This window comes from Piliocolobus tephrosceles, unplaced genomic scaffold, assembly GCF_002776525.5.
Source record: "Piliocolobus tephrosceles isolate RC106 unplaced genomic scaffold, ASM277652v3 unscaffolded_108, whole genome shotgun sequence".
NCBI lineage: Eukaryota > Metazoa > Chordata > Mammalia > Primates > Cercopithecidae > Piliocolobus > Piliocolobus tephrosceles.
The window spans coordinates 1,738,546-1,759,353 of NW_022291865.1; the positions used below are offsets into that span (position 1 = coordinate 1,738,546).

The 20,808-nt window shown below is 38.3% G+C and overlaps 1 protein-coding gene across 5 annotated transcripts in view; it reads left to right on the plus strand.

Annotated features, from left to right (window-relative positions):
- LOC113219838 (tau-tubulin kinase 2) overlaps positions 1-20,808 on the plus strand; it is a 174,738-nt gene that overhangs the window by 92,294 nt on the left and 61,636 nt on the right. For 4 of the 5 annotated variants that reach the window (XM_026447835.1, XM_026447836.1, XM_026447838.1 and 1 more), the window contains 3 exons: positions 10,918-10,983; positions 15,927-16,019; positions 16,957-17,082. In XM_026447835.1, the coding sequence (XP_026303620.1) occupies positions 10,918-10,983; positions 15,927-16,019; positions 16,957-17,082 (285 nt within the window). The remainder of the gene's footprint in view (positions 1-10,917; positions 10,984-15,926; positions 16,020-16,956; positions 17,083-20,808) is intronic. The other variant, XM_026447837.1, reaches the window with a different exon arrangement.

A 20,808-nucleotide genomic window follows, 5' to 3' on the forward strand; every position in this document is an offset into this window, starting at 1 on the left:
GTCGCCCAGGCTGGAGTGCAGTGGCGCGATCTCGGCTCACTACAAGCTCCGCCTCCGGGGTTCACGCCATTCTCCCGCCTCAGCCTCCCGAGTAGCTGGGACTACAGGCACCCGCCACCTCGCCCGGCTAGTTTTTTGTATTTTTAGTAGAGATGGGGTTTCACCGTGTAGACCAGGATGGTCTCGATCTCCTGACCTCGTGATCCACCCGTCTCGGCCTCCCAAAGTGCTGGGATTACAGGCTTGAGCCACCGCGCCCGGCCACTATACTTTTCAACTCCCAAATTTCCACTTAGTTCTCTTTATTGATATTCTCTATTTGATGCAACACTGTCATCGCATTTTCTTTTACTTGTTTAATCAAGCTGTCCTTTATTTCTGAAAACATATCTATAATGGCTACTTTAAAATCGTTTTCTGTTAAATCCAATATCTGGTCACTCTCACAGGCAGTTTCTGTTGCCTGCTTTTTTCCCCCTATGTATAAGTCATACTTTCCTGTTTCTTTGCATGCCTCATGATTTTTTGTTGGAAACTGGGCCTTTTAGGTAATATATTACAGCAACTCTGGGTACTAGTTTCCCCCTTCTAGGGCTTGTTGTTATTTTTTGTTTAGTGGCTGACAGGATCATTTTAGTGAAATCCATTCCGTTCTCCCTCCCTCCCCGCAAACCACACACACAGTATTAAGACTGTGTTGCTCTTCAGGGAGGTGCATCTTTGGGTATGACCACAATCACACTGTGATGATAATGGTACCAGTAAGGCTCACTTCTGCTCTTTCTTTGGCCACATCCAGCTGTTGAACTTCACTAATTGCAGGCCAGTTACTTTATTGTTTATAACGATATCTTGGGGGCATAAATACCTTGACCAACTAATCAAACTGTGGCTTCTAAAATGGAATAGTTTCTGAAGTCAGTGTTTGATCATTGTTCTGATGTCAGGTCCTTCAGCTATCTTTTCCCCCTAGTTCTGTCCTGTCCAGCTATTCTCTAAGCTGTATCTTCAGTGAATTTCCTCCTAGTTCCCTTTACCACAACCTCTATTTTTGATAGGGCTTTTAGGTTTGTTAAAAAGAAAACATTAGGCAAATTAAATTTAACAGAGTTTAGTTGAGCAAAGAATGATTCATGAATCATGTAGCCCCCCGAATAAGAATAGGTTCAGAATGACTCTGGGGCTGCCACATGGTCAGATAACATGTATGAACATAAGAAGTAAAATGAGTACAGAAAATGTAAGTGAAGTACAGAAACAGCTGGATTGCTTACAGCTGAGCATTTGCTTTATTTGAATCTGCTTTGAACAGTTGGCTGCTGTGGTTGGCTGAGACTTGGCTGTTTGTTACAAGAGTAGTTTACAGTCTATTTATACTCAAGTTAGGTTACCATCATTACCTCTAGACCAGCCATAAAACATGTACAGAGGCAGTTTTAGGCCAAACTTAATTTAGCAATAAAACTGTAAAGCATTGATGTCACTCTGTCAATATTGTAAATGGACTTATTTGGTCTCAGTATGGGATTCACAAGTCTTATTTGGTCTCAGCTCCTGTCTGTTTTGGGATCTGTCTGCTTCTTTAAAGTTTTGGTTTGATGAAATTAATGATAAACATAAAATAAAAATAAATAAAAAAAAAAGTTAATGTCATACTTTTTTGGATTGTGTTTGAAATAATTTTCTTATATCGTTCTACTAATGTAAAATCAAAAGTTCCCATTGTAGATTTGTTTCATGTGTACAATTATTTATTTATTGCTAGGAAACTTGAATCAGTTGTTTGGATTGTCTAAGTATACCATCATGTTATCTGCAGAAATCTGTATTTTGATTTTGTTTATTTTGTCTTGCTATATATTCCAGAGGAGTGTAAAAAACATTAAAAATTAAGAATAACGAAACATTACTGGCCTCCATCTAGGTTAAGAAATGGCATGTTACCATCTTAGAAGCATGCTGTGGGGCCTTTCCTGATTATATCCCTTTTTCTTCCTCAAGCAGCACTGACAAATGGAGTTTACTATGATGATAGCAATGTTCTGTATCTGTACTGTCTTATATGGTAGCCACTAGCTACATGTGGCTATAGAGCACTTGGATTGTAGGCAGAGCAAATGAGGCACTGAATTTAATTTTATTTTATTTTATATTTTATTTTATTTTTATTTTTATTTTTTTGAAATGGAGTCTCGCTGTGTCGCCCATGCCAGAGTGCAGTGGCGCTATCTCAACTCACTGCTACCTCTACCTCCTAGGTTCAAGCAATTCTCTTGCCTCAGCCTCCCGAGTAGCTGCAACTACAGGCACCCGCCACCACACCCAGCTAATTTCTTTTTGTGTTTTTAGTAGAGACGCGATTTCACCATGTTGGCCAGGCTGGTCTCGAACTCCTGACCTCAAGGGATCCACCCTCTTCGGCCTCCTAAAGTGCTGGGATTACAGGCATGAGCCACCACACCTGGTCCAGGAACTGAATTTTAAATTCATTTAATTTTAGGTGTCTATCATATTAGCCAGTGCAGCTCTTGATATACTCTCCATTCTATATTTTGTGTTAACTAGTTTCTTTGTTTTCTTTCTTCTCTCTTCTGCAGATCTTGAGGGTACTTGTTTTGGAGTTAGGGAGCAGATGCAGATAGCTGCCATGACAAGCCTTCATGTTTAGCTTATGAATTTAACCCAATCGACTTTTAATGTTTTTAATCCAGTCCCTCTCTCCCTTTTCCCTCTCATATTCCTTTCCCTTTGCTTTTTAAATGTATTATTATTATTTAAAGAGACAGGGTCTTGCTCTGTTGCACAGGCGGGAGTGCAGTGGTGCAATCAAAACTCATTGTAGCCTCAAACTCCTGGGCTCAGGTGATCATCTTGCCTCAGCTTCTCAGAGTTCTAAAATTACAGATGTGAGCCACTGCACCTGGCCTCCTCTGCTTTTTTATTATTTTATTATTATTTGCTTTTCCCCCTGATTTGATGTATATTGTTGTCCTTTTTTATTATTATTTTTCATTTCTATTTTGGGTTTGGGGGCACATGTGCAAGTTTGTTATATAGGTAAACTCGTGCCGTGGGGGTTTGTTATATAGATTATTTCATCACCCGGGTTCTAAGCCTAGTACCCAGTAGTTATTTTTTCTGCTCCTTTCCTTCCTCCCACCCCCCACCCTGAAGTAGGCCCCAATGTTTGTCTTTCCCTTTGTGTCTGTGAGTTCTCATCATAACAAATACTGTTTTGTTATCACAGTAAATACTCTGTTGTTGATCAATATGTAATAGTAGTTGGTCTGTTAATTGAAGATTCATTAAGGACGAAGAATCACAACATAGTACTTTAAGCATTTTTTATATTTTTCTTTGTTTTGTCTTTTTGTTTTCAAATAGTTAAGACTCATAAGAAGTTACAAAAATAATACAGTTACCATGTACCTTCATCCAGCTTTCTCCAGTGCTAATACCTTACATAATCATAGTACATTGTCAAAACTGGGAAATTGATGTTGATATAATATTATTAACTCAAGTAGAGATTTAGATTTTACCAGGTTCAACATGCATGTTTTGGTGGGGGTGGTGGTATATGGAATTTTATCACATGTATAGATTCATATAACCAACTGCTATAATTTGAATGTCCCATCCAAATCTGATGTTTAAATTTGATTCCCAGTGCTAGAAGTGAGGCCTGCCGGGCAGTGTTTGGGTCGTGGGATGGATCACTCATGAATCCCCCCTAGGAGCGGAGGGTCGTGAGTTCTCACTGTTAGTTCTTATGAGAGCTGGTTGTTAAAAAGAGCCTGGTACCTTCCCCCACCTTCTTGCTTCCTTTCTCACCATGTGACCTCTGCACATGCCTCCTCTGCTTTGCCTTCCACCAACAGTGGAAGCAGCCTGAAGCCCTCACCAGAAGCAGATGCTGGTGCCATGTTTCTTGTACAACCTGCATGCAGAACTGTGAACCAAACAGACCTCTTTTCTTTATAAATTTTCAGCCTCATGTATTCCTTTATAGCAGGGATGTCCAATCTTTTGACTTCCCTGGGCCACAATGGAAGAAGAATTGTCTTGGGCCACACATGAAATATACTAACAATAGCTGATGAGCTAAAAAAAAAAAACATTCCAATAATGTTTTAGGAAAGTTTATGAATTTGTGTTGGGTTGTGTTCAGAGCCATCCTGGGCCACATGTTGGGCAAGCTTATTTTGTAGCAGCACAAATGGACTAAGACATCAACACCATAATCCAGATACAAAGCTATTCTATCACCACGAAGGAACTTCCTCAAAACATAGATGTATGTTTATTTACCAGTCTTGTGGTGTAGGACCATCAGTCAGAAGGCATTACAAAGGGAATGATGGAGTGTATCTGTTATACCAGTGTGTTGTTTTATGAAGTTGGTTTTGACAGCCTCTACTCTTCATCACCTTTAAGATGTATTAGTTGGCCGGGCGCTGTGGCTCAAGCCTGTAATCCCAGCACTTTGGGAGGCCGAGACGGGCAGATCACGAGGTCAGGAGATCGAGACCATCCTGGCTAACACGGTGAAACCCCGTCTCTACTAAAAAATACAAAAAACTAGCCGGGCGAGGTGGTGGGCGCCTGTAGTCCCAGCTGCTCAGGAGGCTGAGGCAGGAGAATGGGGTGAACCCGGGAGGCGGAGCTTGCAGTGAGCTGAGATCCAGCCACTGCACTCCAGACCGGGCCACAGAGTGAGACTCCGTCTCAAAAAAAAAAAAAAAAAAAAAAATATATTAGTTACATTAAGTAGGGTTGCCAGGGGCAAAGAAGTCCTAAACTATATATATCTGCAACACTTTGATTCATAATTTCAGAGTTGAGCTTCTGTTTACCTAATGATTTGAATCTGCCTGTTCATTTTGTGTATGTGTCCTGCTTTTAAGGCATTCCCCAGTTTCAGCCCTTCAGCTGGCATCTCACACTGGCCCTTTGTGTCTAAGCTCTGGGAGTGACATGTTTTCTCCTGTTGCTCCCGTCCTAACCATTCACCTGAAACTTCCAGGGCCTAGCTAGGATTGTGGTAACTTATGTAAGAACAATTTTTAACGTCTTTTTTCTCTGTTAGTATTTCAGAATTTCAGCTGAATTTGAGATATTTTCTTAATTCCATTGGGAGTGGTATTACATAGTTCTTGCATTTTTTTCCCCGATCCTTTCCCTTTTGTTAGCAATAGGCTAGAGTCATTCTCTTCTTTCTTGGTTTATTCTCCTAGGAGTTCATCCTGTCTCTAACATACATTCTCTCCTTTACATTCACACTGCTTCTGCCCTTGTACTAATTTTGTTGTTTCTTGTTTTAATTGTTAAAATAGTTTCCTCACTCATCTCTCTGTTTTCTCCTTTCAGTCTGTTATACTTCCACCAGAGTCAACATACATGCAGAGCATTTTGTCAATCGTTACTTTCCAGCTGAAAAAAAATTTTTTTTTTTGAGACGGAGTCTCGCTCTGTCGCCCGGGCTGGAGTGCAGTGGTGCGATCTCCACTCACTGCAAGCTCCGCCCCCCGGGTTCACGCCGTTCTCCTGCCTCAGCCTCCCATGTAGCTGGGACTACAGGCGCCCACCACCACGCCCGGCTAATTTTTTGTATTTTTAGTAGAGACGGGGTTTCACAGTGTGAGCCAGGATGGTCTCGATCTCCTGACCTCATGATCCACCCGTCTCGGCTTCCCAAAGTGCTGGGATTACAGGCATGAGCCACCGCGCCCGGCCTAAAAATATTTTATGAATTCCAATTACCTACACGTTATAAACCAAATTAAAGAAGACCTTAATTTGACATTTAAGTCCTCCCTTAATCTGACTTCAACCTATTTTCCTGTTTTTTTCCTCTCACGGTCGGCTACAGTCATACCAGATTTGTTTCTCTAACACCAACAGTACTTTCCTCCTTCTTTGCATTGTTAACCATGTTCTTTTGACTTAAAATGCATCTCATTTTTTCTGTTGTAATACCGTCAGCTCTTCAAGGCCCGATTTATTTTTTCTTTTTTGTTTTCATTTGAATATCTAGGTATCAAATAAAATATGCTCATAGATTGTTAAATACTTTCACTTTTTACTTTCTTTTTCTTTCAAAATGTTTTTAAATATAAATTTCAAATAGGTAACATATTCATGTGAAGCAAAAGTTAAAGAATTAAAAATGTATCAAAAGTAAACACTTATGCTCTTTGAAAGACACTGTCGAGCAAATGAAAAGTCAAGTCACAGATGGGGAAAAATATTTGCAGAACACACATCTGATAAAGGTTTTACATCCAGGATCTATGAATAACTCCTACAACTCAATAAAAAGAAAGCAACACAGTAAAAATGGGCTAAATATTTGAATAGACATTTTATCAAAGAAGATGTACAAATGGCAAATAAGCATATTAAGAGATGGTCAATATCATTAGTTATTAGGGAAATGCAAATTAAAACCCTGGCAAGATACCACTGCCTACCAATTAGAATGGTTAAAACAAAAACCAGACAATACTAAGTGCTGACAAGGGACAGAAATCATTGGTTGTCAGAGACTAGGAGTGGGAGGGATTGACTCAAAGGGGCCTTAAGGAAACGTATTGGAGTGATGGAAATATTTGATATCTTAGTCGTGGTGGTGGTTATGTGACTTCATATCAGTCAAAACTCATAGAACTGTGTATACATAAAGTATGAATTTTATTGTAAGTAAATGATACCTCAGTAATTCAAAGTAAAGTAAATTAAACCTGACTTGAAAAGAAATTAAAAAGTAAACAGTGAAATAAATCTCCATTTCACCTCTGCCTATTCCAAATCTACTCATTTCCTATACTGTCTCTGATTCTTCCCCCTACTCCCTACATTCACCTTTAGGTAGCTGTACTGTTATTAGTTTCTTAATATATTCTTCCAGAATTTCTTTATTCACATACAACAAATACAAATGAACATTCTTATTTTTACCTTTTTGATTAAAAAGGTAGCATGATATACATTCTATACCTTTCTTTTTTCACTTGACAGTGTATCTAGATGATCTTCTATGTTGGTATATAGAACTTCCTCATTTTTTTTTTCTTTCTTTTAGACAGGGTCTCGCTCTGTCACCCAAGCTGGAGTGGAGTGGCATGATCACAGCTCACTACAGGCATGACTCAGAGGTCCTCCTACCACATCCTCCTAAGTAGCTGGGGGATTCTCCCACCTCAGCCTCCCAAGTAGCTGGTAGCGGGGACTATAGGTGCATGCCACCATGCCCAGCTAATTCTTTAATTCTTTTTTTTTTTTTTTTTTTTTCAGAGACAGGGTCTCACTATGTTGCCCGGGCTGGTCTTGAACTCCTGGCCTCAAGTGATCCTCCTGCCTTAGACTCCCCAAAGTTCTGGAATTATAACCATGAACTACTGTGCCTGGCCCCTCTTTTTTTTTTGCAACTTCAGAGTGTATTCCATTATTTGGGCATACTATAATTTATTTAATCAGAGTCTCCTATTGGCAGACATTTAGGTTGCACTCAATCTTTTGCTATCACAAGCAATGATGGTAGTGACTGACTACATCCACTATTTTTGCACATGCAAGTATATCTGTGAGATAAATTTCCAGAAGTGAAATTGTAAGACAAAGTGAATATATGCATTTACAATTTTGATAAATATTGGCAAAGTGCCATCAATTGAGGAAGTTTCAAGAGATTATTTGTTTCAAGACCCAGTGAAGTGCTGCCTGTTCCTAAGACTTGTCCTTCCTCCCTCCTACTACATGGAACTAATCCTTACCACTCCCAAGTGTTTATATTTCATTGTGCTTCACTAATGGTATTCATTATAATCTGCTTTAAATTGGAATCATTTGCATATGTGACTGTTTTTCCCCAGTTGAGTTTGAGTTGTCTTTACTACATTAAATAAGGTGATTGAATTTCCTTGATCTGACATTATTTCTTTTTCTATTAGAATTAGATGAGATATGCAAACTGGTATTATTTCTTTGACTACTTATGTCAAGATTTCTCTAAACAGCTGATTTCTCTTTGTCTCTATTTCAGCCTTTCTATGGCAGAAGTAAGGTCAGAGCCAGGCCAGGGAAACTCTTAAGTAGAAAGAGTCTCCTGGGCTTGTCTTGGCTAGAATCCATCAGGGAGAAGTCCAGATGCCCAATCAACTGTGCACTAGGCTGCAGAATGTGATAATAAGTCTGGAGATTTTCATTCTGACAGTTACTGGAATGAAAATAATTGGGCAAAATTATGTAATACACACAAAAAATTCTATGTTAACTGAAGGCTTATGTCAGGTAATGAATAAAAGTACAACCTCTGAAACGTTATTAACTGAAAAAGATTCATAGTAGACTTTCATATATTCTCTTAGACGTTTTTCTTCTAAAAAGAAAACTCTCCAACCTTAGTTCCATCAACCAAATTGAGCATATTAGGTATTCCTGTTAATCATGATGTCTTAGGAAAATATTGAGATCCACTGACTATGATTGTCAATGAATGGCAGCTAAGAAAATAATGGGGATTTTTTTTAAAGATTGCAGGAACTTTTAATTACTGAGACTTGCCATTAAATAGAGAATATTTTAAAATAGTTGTCTTAAAAACCAAACAAAAGTAAGGGAAAGAAAGTATTTAATGAAGGAAGAAATGAAATAGCTAACTTGATTAAACATAGATTATAAAATGAGAAAATGGAGGAAGAACACATAGATTGTTTATCCTATGCGGTAACATATGACCAAATTATTCTGGTAAGGATTTTTTTTTTTTTTTTTTTTTTTTTGAGACAGAGTCTCACTCTGTCACCCAGAGTGGAGTGCAATGGCACAATCTCGGCTCACTGCAACCTCCACCTCCTGGGTTCCAGTGATTATCCTGCCTCAGCCTCTTGAGTAGCTGGGATTACAGGCATGCACCACCATGCCCAGCTAATTTTGTATTCTTAGTAGAGATAGGGTTTCACCATGTTGGTCAGGATGGTCTCGATCTCTTGCCCTTGTGATCTGCCCACCTCAGCCTCCCAAAGTGCTGAGATTACAGGTGTGAGCCAGTGTGCCTGGCCAGGATTTTTTACTCTTTTCTGACTACAAAAGTAATACATGCTAATTGAGAAAAATTTGAGGTTACTTAAGGAAAAAAAAAAAACAAAAATTATACTAATGAAAAGTTTGTCTATGATCATTTTCAAGTTTGTCAGTTTTCATATTGAGCTACAGTGCCACCCACGAATCCTCAGGGTACTTACCTGCTTCTTGGGGAGCAGTAGAATGGAGACAAAGTTGAAAGACCTTAGTTAATGCCTGGTTTTATTATTTACTGATTTTTGTGTCCTTAGACAAGTTACATACTTCTCAGAGTCTATATCTATATTTGTAAAATGAGCAAGACAAAGACCTCACCCACACAGAGTTTATATTCCATGGACTAAAAGAAGACAGGCAGTAAACAAATTAAAATAGATTAACGCTATGTGGTGGCACACTCCAGTAGTTCCAGCTACTTGGGAGGCTGAGGCAGGAGGATCACTTGAGCCCAGGAGTTTGAGGCTGCTGTGAACTATGATTACACCACTGCACTACAGCCTGGGCTACAGAGTGAGACCTTATCTCTTAAAAAAAATTAAAATCTAAACAAATGGGCAATAAACAGAATAAGAATATAAATAAAATTTATTTGGGGGTAGTAAAGGTGGTAAAAGAAATAAAGCAGAGTAAAAGAATAGAGTGGCGGCCGGGCACAGTGGCTCAAGCCTGTAATCCCAGCACTTTGGGAGGCCGAGACGGGCGGATCACGAGGTCAGGAGATCGAGACCATCCTGGCTAACACGGTGAAACCCCATCTCTACTAAAAATACAAAAAATTAGCCGGGCGAGGTGGCCAGCGCCTGTGGTCCCAGCTACTCGGGAGGCTGAGGCAGGAGAATGGCGTGAACCCGGGAGGCGGAGGTTGCAGTGAGCTGAGATCCAGCCACTGTACTCCAGCCTGGGCGACAGAGCAAGACTCCGTCTCAAAAAAAAAAAAAAAAAAGAATAGAGTGGCACTACAGATAGGGGGAGTAGTATTTTAGATTAGAATGATTAAGGGAAGTTTCTCTGAGGAGGTGACGTGTGAGCAGAAGCCTTAAAATGAGGTAGAAGAGCTAGCCATTGGAGGGATTCAAGGAGCTGGGATTCCAACTGGACAGAATCGTGTGCACTGTTTTGAGCTAAAACTAAAATTGGTCATAAAAGAAACCACGGTAAATCCATTGTGAAAGGAGACAAATGCCAGATCATGAAAAGTCTTATAGGCTAAGTAAAAAGCCTGGACTTTTTTCTAAGTTGAGTTCTCTGAGGACTAGGATCATATATTTTTCATGTTGGTGTTATTTCTAGTATGTGGCACATACCAAGCACCCAATAACTTGAATTTTTAATACATGAATTGCATACGAAGGTAGGGTACAAGTTGCCACTACCTTTGAATTGAGTTTGAATGAAATAGCCAAGGTATGAAGAGCTTGGTATCTCAGATTACTTAGTGATTCCTCACCATCTAAATATATTTATTTGTATCCAGAACCTGAATATTAATGTATATACTATGATGCTTATCGTGATTATGGGTATATGAAAGCATTTAATATTTTCTAATATACAGAGTTGTATAGATGTCATAAATGCCCCTGTATTTTAAAATGTAGGTAGGAAAAAATGGAACTGAAAATTACAATTTTATCCGTGTTTTTTTTTAAAAGATGTGATTTAGAGATAATCTCTCTAATTTCTTGTAATTTCATAGTTAAAAGTTAGAAATTAAATAGTGTTTTATTGTGACAATAAAGGACACGTTTCTTGCATTTACTTCATGGGTTCAAGTGTGCTGAGTGTATTGCTGTTTGAAACTCATTTATTATTCTTTGCATGGCTTTGTTGTAGCCTCGAGCTGTGGCAGGCTTTCGAGGGACAGTTCGTTATGCATCAATCAATGCACATCGGAACAGGGTAGGTATCTGAACTGGAGTCATATCTGTATAAGTATGCTAATAGCTTAAATCAGATTGTCTTCTTTTTTATTTTATTATTATTATTTTTTGAGACAGAGTCTTGCACTGTCCCCCAGGCTGGAGTGCAGTGGTGTGATCTCGGCTCACTGAAACCTCTACCTCCCAGGTTCAAGTGATTGTCCTGCCTCAGCCTCCTGAGTAGCTGGAATTACAGGTGCCCCCCCAACCACACCCAGCTAATTTTTTGTATTTTTGGTAAAGGCAGGGTTTCACCATGTTGGCCAGGCTGGTCTCAAACTCCTGGCCTCATGATTTGCCTGCCTTGGCCTCCCAAAGTGAGATTGACTTCTTAATAAAAACAAAGGTATGGAAAGTGCTTGAGAGTTGAGGATCCCTTTAATAGCTACAAAGTTGCTTGAAATGTTTGTCCTAATTCATTCTTGTGTGGCACTGATGGTAATGGAATTGGTAATACTAATGCACGGTATAGTGTATCGTGGATAATAGATACGTGCAGCTGCTTGGAAAATAAAATTGAATTTGCCAGAAAAGACAATAGCTAAGTGTATTTATGTCTATGGGGAATCTGTGTCCTTAATTAGATAGAAGTATTAACAAATTTAATATAGAAGTTTGGGAGGCCAAGGTGGGCAGATCACAAGATCAGGAGTTCGAGACAAGCCTGGCCAACATAGTGAAACCCCGTGTCTGCTAAAAATACAAAAATTAGCTGGGCATAGTGGTGTGTGCCTGTAGTCCCAGCTAATTGGGAGGCTGAGGCAAGAGAATCACTTGAACCCGGGAGTCAAAGGTTGTGGTAAGCCAAGGTCACGCCACTGCAGTCCAGCCTGGGCAACAGAGCAAGGCTCTGTCTCAAAAAAAATACATATATATAGAGAGAGAGAATTTGGAAGAGATTGAACATCTGTGTACTATTTCAAGAAATTATTTGGAAATATAATACTATCAATACCTAATGAAATGTGGAGTCATCATTTTATCTGTAATATGTATCTAATCTGTGATATCCCTCTCCCTACCAAACCTTTTGTTTTCATGAAGATTTCAAGTACAGACAATTTTAAAATGTTCATTTTAGTAAATTATCCCTTTCCTCTTGGGTTAAAATTTTAAAATATCTCCCTCACCCACTTCCTTTGGTCCCTTTGTTCTGCGCTGACTTTTTCCCCTTCATCCCGAACTTTATGAGTAGGAAAAGTGGGCATTTTTATGGATTATCAGTCCTTTAACTTTTTTTGCGTGGAGTTGAGAAGCTTAACAAGTGATTCCTTGATAAAATAGGGAGAAAAGTGTTTTTTCTTGATTCTTTTCTTTACCTTTTTCCTGTTCTGATAAGCCAAAATTGCTTTAATGAGAACTTGACCAACATATAATAGGAAGAGTATACTGTGGTCTTAAATGCTGTGCTCCAGTTAATTTGGTTTCCTATGGTGTGATTATAAATTGAAAATAATAAAGCCATTTTTCTCAGTGTGTAGCACTCTGCCAAGCATTTAAACTCATTTGGTTTGATTCAGTGTTGCTTTATTTTATGATATCTAGTCATTTACTTTGCCTTGAAAAGAATTTCTCTTTTCCTGATAGATTCTTATAAAAGTTTAGAAATACTAGGTTTTCCAATTAATTTTATTAAAGAATTATGTCAACATTGGAATCTGTGAAAGTACATTATTTTTAAGATAAATGTAAGTGTTTTCAGAGATTATAATAGCTACATAAGCATTTTCAAAATAGCGAATAGAAAGAGATTATGTACTTTTATTGTTTTAATTTAGACAGCGGCAATTTCTTCTAAAAGCCTTTCCAGTGTAGTGTCCTTTAACAGTTACTTTGATAACTTGCTTATTTGTTATTCATCTAACCTTGTAGAGGAATTTGATAGTATATAGCAGTAGTTCTTAACCCTCTTTTCTGCTCCCAGCACACCTGAGGGATAGAATGCTTTTACTCAGTAACGTAGTTCACAACGATTGTTAGTTTGTGAGGTGATGCAGGAGTGCCGCTCTTGGAACTTCCAGAGTTGCTTGTCTAATCTTAAAACGTTTCCCAGATAATTCTAACATGCTTCTTTTTTCCATACTCTGAATCCCTGATTTGATAATATCTAAAAATAATACACACCATTTCTCTTTTTCTGGTTCCTTAAACTTTACTTTTTAGAGACAGGGTCTTGTTCTGTTGCCCAGGCTGGAGTGTAGTGGCAGGATGATAACTTACTATAACCTTGAACTCCTGGGCTCAAGCAGTCTTCCCACTTCAGCCTTCTCAGTAGGTAGAACCACAGGTGCACACCACTGTACCTGGCTAATTTTTTAATTGTTTGTATTGGCAGTCTTGCTATGTAGCCCAAGCTGGTCTCAAACTCCTGGCCTCAAGCAGTCTTCTAGCCTCGGCCTCCCAAAGTGCTGGGATTACATGCATGAGCCACCATGCTTTGCCAAATCTTAAAGTTTTAACGTAAATAATTCTTAAATAATACAAAGACTTTTAAAAACACTTGAACCTGGCCAACATGGTGAAACCCCGTCTCTACTAAAAATATAAAAATTAGCCGGGTGTGGTGGGCAGGCGCCTGTAATCTCAGCTACTCAGGAGGCTGAGGCAGGAGAATTGCTGGAACCTGGGAGGCAGAGTTTGCAGTGAGCTGATAGCGCCCCATTGCACTCCAGCCTGGGCTGACTACAGCGAGACTCTGTCTCAAAAAACAAGCAAAACAAAAAAACACTTGAACTCTGTCATACTGTCTTATTGTTGTTTTACATTTTAATCTTGTTAATATTTATTTCAATACTTCAAAAAAATTACTTTCTTCTGCTTCTTGGGTCACTGTTGAGAACATCTGTGTTACTTTATTTAATTGTTGTTACTTTTTTTTTTTTTTTAAGAGATGGAGTCCTGCTCTCTCGCCCTCCCTTGCCCAGGCTAGAGTGCAGTGGTGTGATCTTGGCTCACTGCAACCTCTGCCTTCTGAGTTCTAGCAATTCTCCTGCCTCAGCCTCCTGAGTAACTGGGATTACAGGCATACGCCACCACACCCAGCTAATTTTTTGTATTTTTTAATAGAGACGGGGTTTCACCATGTTGCCCAGGCTGGTCTTGAACTCCTGAGCTTAGGCAATCCACCAGCTTCGGCCTCCCAAAGTGCTAGGATTACAGGCATGAGGCACCGCATCCGGCCTTAATTTGTCCTTTTTAAAATTTTATTTTATTTTTTATTTTTTGGGAGAGTCTTGCTCTGTTGCCCAGGCTGGAGTATACTGGTATGATCTTGACTCACTGCAGCCTCGACCTCCTGGGCTCAAGCAATCCTCCCACCTCAGCCTGTTGCGTAGCTGGGACCACAGGTATGCACCACCACACCTGGCTAATTTTTGTACTTTTTGTAGAGACGGAGCTTTGCCATATTGCCCAGGCTAGTCTGGAACTCCTGAGCTCAAGCAATTCACCTGTCTTGGCCTCCCAAAAAAGTGCTGGGATTACAGGCATGAGTCACCATGCCTAGCCAATTTGTCCTTTTTATTTGAATACTTTTGGTATCTTTTCTGTCTTCGGAGTCCTGCATTCAAATGTGCCTCGGTGTGGATTTTTAAATATTTATCTGTTTGGGATTTGATGTGTTTCCTAACCAAATGTTCATGTCTTTCCTCGATTCTGGAAGATTCTCATATTCCCTTTTTCCCTTTTTCTTTATACCCTTTTTGCCCAGTCACCAAATTGATGTATTAGACTTTCTTAAATTTTCTTATTCTGTCCTTTGTACTTCCTTTTAAGTTCACTACTGGATTTTCTAATTCTTTGTGTCTCTGTGCTGCATTCTAGATAATTTCTTCAGATCTGTTTTCCAATTGATTTTTTTCTGCTGTGTTTGATTAGCTTTTAAACCTGTCCATTGAGTTTTTAATTTCTATAATTGTGCTTTTTATTTCTAGATGTTCTTTTTAATCATTTTTCAAATCTGGTTGGGTTTTGGTTTGTTTTTATTGAATATGATTCTTTTCTGGTGACTGATTCCATTTTTCATTTTAACATTTTAAACATTCTTCGTATCCTATAATTCCATTTCTGAAATCCTTGGATACTTTTTTCTACTTTTTGTAGCTTCTTTTGACATTAGCTTATTAATATACTTTATAAATATGAATAATGAACATTTGGTGAGGCTTTTTGTATAGCACTTCTATGAGGTCTGAATTTAGGGATGTATTTATCCTGAGAGGACAAATTTGCTTCTGTCATTCCTGCAGGGCATGACCACCCTTGGTTTTTCAGACCACTCAGGTATACCAAGTCTGAATGAGGGACAGGCCTATGGTAACAAATTCTCAGGGCAATTTTTTTAAAACTCATTTTTTTCTTTTGATAGCAGTTAAATTTTACAGGAAACAATTATTATAGTATAATGTACACACCAAATACTACACTACGGATGTAACCCTTTTAGGGCCCTAGCTATATGGTGGGGGTGGGGTGTATCTCAGTTACAACTCCTGTCCTATGTAGGCCCAAGGCCTTTATGCCTGTCCCCTTCCTGGTGGATACGCTGATGACAGATGCCCCCAGAGCAGCCAAAACTTCAGGATCAGCTTGCTTCCCTTATTTCCACCTTTAAAAAAAATAGCTTTTAAGAGTTCTCTTTCTTCTAAATGAACACATTAACTAATGGGCTGTTATGTGACTTCCAGCATTTCCATGTTTTGGGGTGTCCTTTGTTTCAAAAGGTTTTTCTATTTGTATATTCTGCCATATAGATTGCTGTATTGCTATGTAAATTTATATATATATTTACCATATAATTTTTTGGGAAATGAATTTACATTTTTCACCTAATAAGGTGAAACGAAATGGTTAGGCCTTGACCAGTGTAATGTACTCACAAGTAATAGTAATGTAATGTGACTGGATTTTGTTTTGTTTATGAAGGAAATGGGAAGACATGATGACCTTTGGTCCTTATTCTACATGTTAGTGGAGTTTGTGGTTGGTCAGCTGCCATGGAGAAAAATAAAGGACAAGGTAATTTTGGGAATGGAGATGTCAATTTTGGTGGAAGAAATAAAAATTTCTCCTGAATAAACATTTTTGTTGAAAATATACTTATGTATAAGACTTAAAATCTATAAGCACCTTTGGTATATATATTTTTCTCTCTGAGCTGACATTAGAGATCAAATTAATGTTATAAGATTTTTCTGTGTACATGGAGAATAGACACTAATTGCTTCTGATTAATTTATAGCCCTCCGTCTTAGCTTTTAATTTTATTAGTTCTCCCCTTTGTTTTTGTAAGTCAAGTAAGCTTTTAGTTTTTGATTGTCACATTGTATTGTTTGATTTAGAAAACTGTAAACACGTGTTGATAAATAAAAGTAGATCAGATTTAAGATAAATTATTTTGAGATGGGTGCAATGGCTCACATCTGTGATCCTAGCACCTTGGGAGGCTGAGGCAAGAGGATCATTTGAGCCCAAAAATTCGAGACTGGGCTGGATAACATAGCGAGACCCCCATCTTTACAAAAAAAAAAATTTTAAAAATTAGCTGGGCATGGTGGCATGTGCCTGTAGTCCCAGCTACTTGGGAAGCTGAGGCAGGAGAATCACTTGAGTCTCAAAGGTCGAGGCTACAGTGAGTTGTGATCATGCCATTGCACTTCAGCCTGGGCGACAGAGCAAGACCCTGTCTCAGAAAACTAAATTAAATAATTTCTTTTGGGGACTATCAATATACTGATGCAGAACTCTGTACTACTTGTTTGGTTCTGCATAATAGTTTTTTTCCATTTTAAAACATTGTACATTAAGCTGTTAGTAAGAGCTCAGTTCTTGCTTTATACTTAATTACCCACTATCTCATTCCCTAGTATATACCCTTGAGACAGCTACTGAGGGGCTCTTAATGCCTAACCGCCAAGAGAAATTGACTGTAGCTCTTTTTCTCTTTACTTCCCAGGAGCAAGTAGGCTCTATTAAGGAGAGATATGACCACAGGCTCATGCTGAAACATCTCCCTCCAGAATTCAGCATCTTTCTAGACCATATCTCTTCTTTGGATTATTTTACAAAACCAGACTACCAGGTAACCATCTTTGTGAGTTCTGTGGGTTAGTTATTTTCTCTGTTAGTCTCTGCTTTCACTTATTGTAGCTTTGAAGGTGTTATAAATGAGTAGGGGAGGTCCTTAGAATCAGACTGTTTTAATACGTCCTGAGAAACATGGTGAAATTAACTTGTGATGGGAGTGTCAGTGTGTGTGTTATGTTTCATCCCTCTGGATGGACTTAACTTCATTAGAGTTTTAGGTTTGTTCATCTTGTAACAAATTTTACTGTTCCTGCCTGATTCTTTCGGCATACAGAACTGATGATAGTTGAATTTATGTAAATTCTATAGCTAATTTTTTGACCAGAAGGAAATGTCCAACTAGGTAATGCATCTGTCAAGGGCTTTAGGGCAGCATATCGTATGTTAATATGCTGTGGGACAGCGGTCAATGAAAATTGGCTCCATTTTGTCTGTGGTCAGAGAATCATTTCCTTAGAGCATCAGTTAATGAGCCTTAGAAGGCTCTATTTGGTCTACTACAAATTGCATCCCTAACCCCAACCAGCGGTATTTCAGAAGCTTCTGTTGCTCTCAGGGAGAATTTGGTCAGGGCTTAATACCAAATAATTGCTACCACCGCAAACATAAATGCAGCCACACATACAGTAATAAGAATTATATTATATATATAATGTATATATAAACTATATATATATTAGTATATCATTCTTACAAAGGACAACACATAGACTGCATGAGAATGGTAGTTAAATTCTAAAGTATTGTCAGTGTTGTGCAGTCAAAAGACTAAGAAGTATCTATAGCACAGTGAATGTATTTGCATATAGAATCATTTCTCTGTGAAATTGCTGCTTTTGTATAAGATACAAACAGGATATAAAGCAAAGAGGCAACATACAGCCATGAGTCCTTAGAGACCTTAAATGGGTGAGCTTGTCTTCTCACGCATATACCAATTTGTGTTGTAAACAATAGGGACTGCCTAACAAATTGAGAAGATACACTGTGTGTGAGTTGTTTTTGTATGTGTTCTTATATTTGCCTTTTGTATGTATTTTCTGAAATGTATAGCGTTCACATTACTTAAAGCAATGAAATTATACCTGTAAGACTAGATTCAAGAGGAGGTGAAAAATGTTCCAACTTTCCCATCTTGAGTGCTAATAATTTTTTATTGACAAAATTTGCATAGGGAAATTTAGGACAGTGAAAGATTTCGATCACATTCTCTTCTTAGTTAAACCTACGTCTAAAGAAGACTATCATATTTACCAGCTAAAGTTTGAAACTTAGATCTATGATTATTTTAAACTAACAAATTATTGTTCTCAAGTTTTTCAGTTGGACATTCTCCTAGGGGCTTTTCTGTCACTTAATAACAAAGCAAAGTATGGTAATTTTCCATTTTTGGAAGAAAGAGAACAGGCATAACATTACTTTGTTTCACAGATTCTGTAAATAATCCAGCTCTTTCCTGCTCTGATCTTTCATAAGCAGTGAGTGAGAACAGAGGGCAGGTGGACAGGAGAAGGATAATTGAAAAAAGATGTTGATGTAAGTGATGGGTGTGTTCTAATGACTTGTATCAATATGACATCAGGTTTCAAAAGCCTGAGCTTTGCAGCTTCTGCCTCTTGTTTTTCTGCTCAGTCTTCATCTTGAGAAAAATAACTCTACTTTTAATCTGAATGGTCTTGTGAACTAATGCTGTCCCTGTGATTAATTTTACAGTTTGAGATTCATTCCTGAATTTGATTTTACTTACTGTTCTTTCAAGATTTTATTTTCTTTATTTAAAAACATTTTTTGAGACAGGGTCTCGCTCTGTCAGCAAGGCTAGCGTGCAGTTGGTGCAGTCACGGCTCGCTGCAGCTTCAGCCTCCAAGACTCAAGTGATTCTCCCACTTTAGCCTCCTGAGTAGTTTTATCTACAAGTGTGCACCATGCCTGGCTTTTTTTGTTGTTGTTTTTGTTTTATTTTTTAAAGCAGAGATGAAGTCTCCTTATGTTGCCCAAGCAGGTCTCGAACTCCTGGCCTCAAGCAATCCTTCTGCCTTGGTCTTCCAAAGTGCTGGGATAATCAGCATGAAGCCACCATACCTGGTCTTTTCTTTCAAAATTTTCGATTTTTCATGGGACAACCAGTAAAGTTAAAAACAACAATAAACCTCCTTCATCAACAAGCAAAAAGTACATCCATGTTTAGTATGACTGCTTCCCTAGCTACATCAAAGGTCAAATAGCAATAATATGTTTCCAGCTTTGTCTATTCTGAGCTAAGACCAAAGTCAATTTTTTTGTTATAGTCAAAGTGTTAAATGATGCAGTTTTACAGAGCTTTGTGTATATTTTATAAATCTTTAAAATTTAGAATATCTTGCCATAGAATGTTATTACTTCAACATGTTGCACATGGCCAACACCTCATCCAATAGCTGCTACCGTTCACTCTGACATCAGGTGTGGACCTAGAGAGAATAACTATTTTGTTTTCTACCAGGAATCTTTTATGTGTCTCTCACTTTACAATAAAGGCTGAAATTTGCTTTTGAGAAGTTTTATATTATTTTGTGAAATTACATCAAGTTTATCTGTACTTAGTATTTATGTATGATTCTGTTTTCCTAACTAGCTTTTAAATCCTGGAGAAACAACCATGTCTTTTTTTTAACCCCATATTACACCTGGCACCTAAATTTTCAACAAATGTTAGGTAAATTTAATTGAGTCTTTACCAACAGTCTCCTACACAGAGAATACAAGAAAAATTAACCCTATAAGTGATTAAATACTGTTTTCTGTTAAAATAAATGTGAAGATATCAGAATTATAAACAAGATTAAAGCAGATATGTTCCTATAAATATTGTTTTTTAGATTCTAAATATTATAACAACTGTAAGAGATAGAGTGTTTCAACCACAGTGATTCATGCTTGTAGTCTCAGCACCTTTGGGAGATTGAGGCAGGAGTATCACTTGAGGCCAGGAGTTTGAGACCAACCTGGGCAACACAGTAAGACCCTGTTTCTACAAAAAACAAAACAACAACAAGAAATAACAAAAAAAAGTAGCCAGGTGTGGTGGCTTGCACCTGCAGTCCCGGCTACTTGGGAGGCTGAGATGGGAGGGTTGCTTGAGTGAATCAAGGCTGCAGTGAGCCATAATTGTGCCACTGCACTCCCGCCTGAGTGACAGAGTGAGACTCCATCTCAATAACAATAGTAGTAATAATAGGATCACATGATCCTGATAAGAACACAAATATCTTTATTAGAGTATTCAAATTATGTTAAGCATCACTTAGCAAGTTGAGAAGACTAATGAAATCCATAAATATTTACACTGTTGGTGAAACTGAAACTAAAATGTGTATCTCAACCAGTTCACCCACTGCTACAGCATTGCTAATATCAGAGGATAGGATAGAGAGGAAATGCAAAGCTAAGCAAGCTTCATTAATCTTCTTAATATACTTTCCGCATTTAGGAATGGGACTATTTAAATGTAGATTACGTCAAAATGCAGTAGATTTGCCTCTTGCTTTGGGGGACATAGAGCAGTTGTAGGATCCTCTGACTCCGATAACATCTGAATTAAATTTTTCTGAGGGCACAGATGCTACTTGTGAGGCAAACAAGAAAAAAGGTTAAGCTGAAAACAAGAGGGAACCTCCTATCAAATAGAGTGGTAAAGGAAGGTCTCTTTCTAAAGCTATCATGTAAGGCCAAGGGGTGCCCA